At 37.8% G+C, this 4,912-nt stretch overlaps 1 protein-coding gene across 1 annotated transcript; it reads left to right on the forward strand.

Annotated features, from left to right (window-relative positions):
- The first annotated feature begins 2,208 nt into the window (after positions 1-2,208).
- LOC135337583 (phospholipase A2 group XV-like) lies at positions 2,209-4,181 on the forward strand. Its single transcript, XM_064533519.1, has 4 exons — positions 2,209-2,407; positions 2,562-2,703; positions 2,833-3,050; positions 3,174-4,181. The coding sequence occupies exons 1-4, from the start codon at positions 2,323-2,325 to the stop codon at positions 3,992-3,994; spliced, it is 1,266 nt and encodes a 421-aa protein (XP_064389589.1). The 5' UTR covers positions 2,209-2,322; the 3' UTR covers positions 3,995-4,181.
- Positions 4,182-4,912: the final 731 nt, after the last annotated feature.

Raw genomic sequence — 4,912 nt, forward strand, 5'->3', positions numbered from 1 at the left:
TGATAATAGATTGGTCCCCACAAGGGCTGTGTGATTTGAGTAGTCTATCAAATAGGAAACGATCTACCCCAACAGAGATAATAAAACCGTGTGAATGCATATGGTACACACACAGTTCAGTTTGCATGGATTGGGCTTCTATTTGCAAACAGCTTTTCTCATTGTGCATGCATGCAGAATTGACACAATCATGCTATTCTTATAGTGTGCTAATTCATTCAAACGGTGACACAGTATAGGGGGGGGCGTTCACTCTATTTTTTAACTGCCTATAATATATGGTATCGACCAAGCCAGAAAGGACAAGTACATCCATGCATACATCACACTGGGGGCTGTCTGGGCCGGAGATCGGCAGTGGCTGCTGTACCAGCTTCAGGTTATCCCAGCTCCGATCTTAGTTTCAATTGTCGCCTTGCTCGGTCGCTGCATGGAAAGTGTACCTTCTGTGTTCAAAGCAAGGTTCTTGTATCAACCCCAACAAAAATTACACAGCTAATGATTATAATTATAGAGTTATTTGGCAAATGTGTACTTTAAATTACACGGCTAATGATTATAATTATAGAGTTATTTGGCAAATGTCTACTTTAAATTACACGGCTAATGATTATAATTATAGAGTTATTTGCCAAATGTCTACTTTAAATTACACGGCTAATGATTATAATTATAGAGTTATTTGCCAAATGTCTACTTTAAATTACACGGCTAATGATTATAATTATAGAGTTATTTGCCAAATGTCTACTTTAACTACTAAGAGTGCAACAATTACTCCAGAACTATCCCGCTCCCAACGTTTCAACCTGTTCCTACTATGGTGTCGGGATGCCCACGGTAACAAGAATCGACTACATGTACAAAAAACACCTAAGGCATGAATAATAATAATAATCAGCTACACTATAGAACGAGATGAGTATGTACAGTTAAAAACAAAAGCTCAGAAGTGTGCATTAAATGGTCAGCGATGGACAGCATAACAGCTCATTGTGGTCAGACATCAAAGGAGTGTAGGATCAACTATCCTGCATATGTTTGTTTTTTTTTTACAAAAGAATGCGGAAATGACAGAGGCTATTTACATCATGGCAATGAGGCTAACATTCACATATCTATAATTAGGCCCTGATAAATTATGCTTTTTTCCCACCCATTATTCTAATTCTTGAAAAATGTGCCTATATAAAAAATCTGCCAATAACAAAGTTATAACAAACACACATGCAACTGATCAAGATATAATTAATGTATCATGATTCTGTATTTTCTCGCTGACTTGAAATATTCCGACACTCAAAATTACGTCTTCCTAAAAGAAGGGCGGCTGATTCATGAGACACCTAGCCTTTTTATCATGAGAACATCCTTATGCAAAACTTAATGTAATGATCTTTACCAAAAATGGACATTGATGCCTATTATTCTTGAGACACCTACTATGCTAAAATTATTCCGAGCATAATTTCCCAGGGCCTATCTATAATTATGTTTCAATATCTCCAATAATCACTGCACTTGGCTATAATTATAGGACACAATCATGCACGCAGTATTCAGTATAGCTAATGTTTTGTGATAGGAATTTACAACTGTTTGCATTTATTGGTATAATTATACACAATCAGGTCACTACCAATAATTATTATTGGCACTTACTATAACTCCTGAATCATAAACTAAGGTACAAGGCCTATGACTGACCCACTCCCACATTTTGGATGGTAGCACACTTTGTCAACCAATTAAGAAAGTGATTCTGTTCCATTGGTATACACTGCCATGCATGCATGTGTAGGTTTGGTCAGCATTTACTTATCGCAAGTATCATGGAAGAGCAGTCCTCGGTATAACTAGGAGGTAACATGGCTCATCCGTTTGAAGGTAATTATACACGTGTGCTATAGTTATGTTTATGTTCACAGCAATTGTGTATATATGCACCGTATACATTACACCAAGAAAAACAACATTCTCGTTTAGTTGGTAATAGCTTCCTAAGCTTCCTGAAGCATGTCAACCAGCTTGTGCTTCAATGACAGACAGTGTGTCGTAAAAGTAAATAAACTTCCTGAGCTGAAACTTTTACACTAGCATATGCATCTTAATTGTACAAAGTATGCAAAACTATACTGAATGCTATAGATCTATAATTAGCAATAGGTTCTTGAAAACTATTTATACTCTACTTGCCTGTGGTATGCAGTTATTTTTCACAGTTCAGTACAGACCCGTCTGTTATAATAGTCTGTGCATAAACAGTATCAGTTTCATAAGTTTTTCAGTTTCTGGCTGTACAATCGGATAGTTAAAGCAATAATGCAGCTGCTAACGCTGGTGGTGTGTGTTGCTGTGGTGATACTACTCGAGCAATGTGAGGCTACCCCATCACCCATTGTCCTCAGTAAGTGAATTGGTTCACATGTCTAAGAAGCTTAATAATTACATGTATTTGAGTGTAACATACTTATCCATATTTAGAATGTAAACATCTATTGATTGCATGTGTCTTTCTACTTGAGAGAACCTAATTTCCTTACAATGTGCATGATGTTTAGTTCCGGGTGTGATGGGTTCCCAACTCCAAGTTAAGGATCAGACCTCGAGTACATTGTGTTCCACTGGTCGCAAATACAAAGAGCTATGGATATCTCCATTACGAGTCACCCTCTACAATATCTGTGCAAAGAGAGAGCTGCCGTAAGTACCGGTAATGGCAATGCAGCTTATAGTATTATAGCTAACACTTTACGTAACAGAAATTTGCTTGTAGTTATTAGTCAGTAACATCACTGTATATATAAAAGTGTTAGCATGTCCATTTAACAGATTGAGATACGACGCAAACACTAACTCCTACCACAACAATACTAAAGTGAAGATCCATGTTCCTGGATTTGGCGGGACATCGAGTGTGGAATATCTCAACCCTGGATGGATAAATACACTCCCGTATTTTCACGACACGGTGAAATACTTTGTCGATCGAGGCTACAAAAGAGGAAACACTATTCGAGGGGCTCCTTATGACTGGAGATTGGCTGCAGGTGAGAAATCCAAACAAAATAAAAGCAGGAGAGGGTAATTTTGTGTAAAGCTTATAAGAAATCTCCTATAGCTATACTATTATTATGTGTTTGAGGTAACCTCGTTATTCAATATCCTCACAGATGAACTTGAGAAGAGAGGATACTTCCATCGTCTCAAGACGATGATTGAAGACATGTACAAAACTAACGGCAATACCAAGGTGACCCTGGTCGTACACAGTATGGGGGGTCTCGTTTCCCTGCACTTTCTGACTGGCTTCAGTGGGATTAACCAAGCATGGAAAGACAAGTACATCCATGCGTACGTTACGTTGTCAGCTGCTTGGTCTGGTGGTGCAGCGACTGTTCAAAGTGTCGTATCTGGTTACCATGGTATTCCTGACTTAATGTTATTTGCGTACGATTTGATCAGCGACTTTATTGTTCCGATTAGTCGTACATTCGAGAGTCTTCCTTGGTTGTTTCCGAAGCCCTCAGTGTTTGGCAATGTTGCTTTTATATCAACACCGTCCAAAACATACTCAGCTAACAATTATGAACAGCTGTTTCGGGACCTCAATGCTCCAAATGTTTATCGGGCTTTTCAAGGCGTGCAAGGTTTAGTATCGGACTACCCCGCTCCCAATGTACCAACGTACTGCTTCTATGGAGTTGGTGTACCTACCCCGGAAAAATTCACCTATTCAAAAGATCTGACACCTAGTAATGCTATTGGCTTGCGACCAGTTGTTAAGAACGGAGACGGAGACGGATCAGTAAACACTATTAGCTCTAGGGTATGTCACAGGTGGTCAAGTATGCCTTCCAAATATTCGTTCCGGTACAAGGCCTTCAACAAAGTAAATCATGTCAAGATTTTGTCTAACAGCAAAGTTCTCGGAGACATTGGTGCAATAGTTGGGGCACCTCCAAAACGTAAAAGTTGGTGGGCTAAAAGATAAATTTTGTAGTATAATTATAGAAAAGAAGAATGACAATTTAATGCTGTAAAATTGTGAGAATGTACGCATAGTGATCGATTTTAGTTGTCTAGCAAATAGTAAACAGTCTAGTAGTGATTATTACCATGCTTATACAAACAGAAATGAACCATGTTGAAACATTGAAATGAACCTTGAAGAACCATTGTTCATTGCTATTAATCATCACATTATACCGTTATATCTGAGGCAATGATCATCTGATCATCCCATCCCAAACGTCCGTTCACGAAAGTATTTCATATCCATGTAATTTATGCTGTATTAATCATCACATTATGTAACCTAGCTGTTTATGTGATCAATAATTGGCAGGGAATGGAAACTATAAGTGCGGAAACCACTTCTTAAAAAGGGATCAATTACCAACTTTGAGTTTTGAAGATTCCCACTGATGTGCAGATATTCTGTATAGGATACCGTAGAATGTTTTCAGTAGTAAATATCTCTCAGAATATACAGTACTTATTGGATTACTAACTATTAATCGTTGTTTACAAATGGAAAACTTATAGTTTCATATTTCCGACCATCACTATAAGTCTTGTATCCAGTGACATTCACTTCAGCTATAGGACTATCAGTTTTCTTTAGGGACACAAATTAAGTATCAGCCAGTATGGTTACAAAATAGAAAGGCTACAGATTCAGCGATTAGCAAGTTGCTTAGGCTAGCAGTAAACTATCAATAGCTATAGTAGATATACGATAATTATAGCAATGTACGTAGAATTGATGTGTTAAATGTTACAAGGCCGTTCACCATGCATTTGCCGAATAACATGTTTGTATTTCAAATGTACATTTGCTCGGCGCTACACTATAATATGTTTGTAAGGATTGATATAGTAAATCAATGACAGGAAATGCGACTGGGAC

This window comes from Halichondria panicea, chromosome 6 (assembly GCF_963675165.1).
Source record: "Halichondria panicea chromosome 6, odHalPani1.1, whole genome shotgun sequence".
In the NCBI taxonomy this organism is placed as follows: Eukaryota; Metazoa; Porifera; class Demospongiae; order Suberitida; family Halichondriidae; genus Halichondria; species Halichondria panicea.

Bases quoted from the DNA above. Each gene is read 5' to 3' on its own strand.
- LOC135337583 (XM_064533519.1), top strand. From the start codon at position 2,323: ATGCAGCTGCTAACGCTGGTGGTGTGTGTTGCTGTGGTGATACTACTC. The intron at 2,408-2,561 runs GTAAGTGAATTG...CATGATGTTTAG, and splicing joins CCCATCACCCATTGTCCTCA to TTCCGGGTGTGATGGGTTCC. The intron at 2,704-2,832 runs GTAAGTACCGGT...TCCATTTAACAG, and splicing joins TGTGCAAAGAGAGAGCTGCC to ATTGAGATACGACGCAAACA.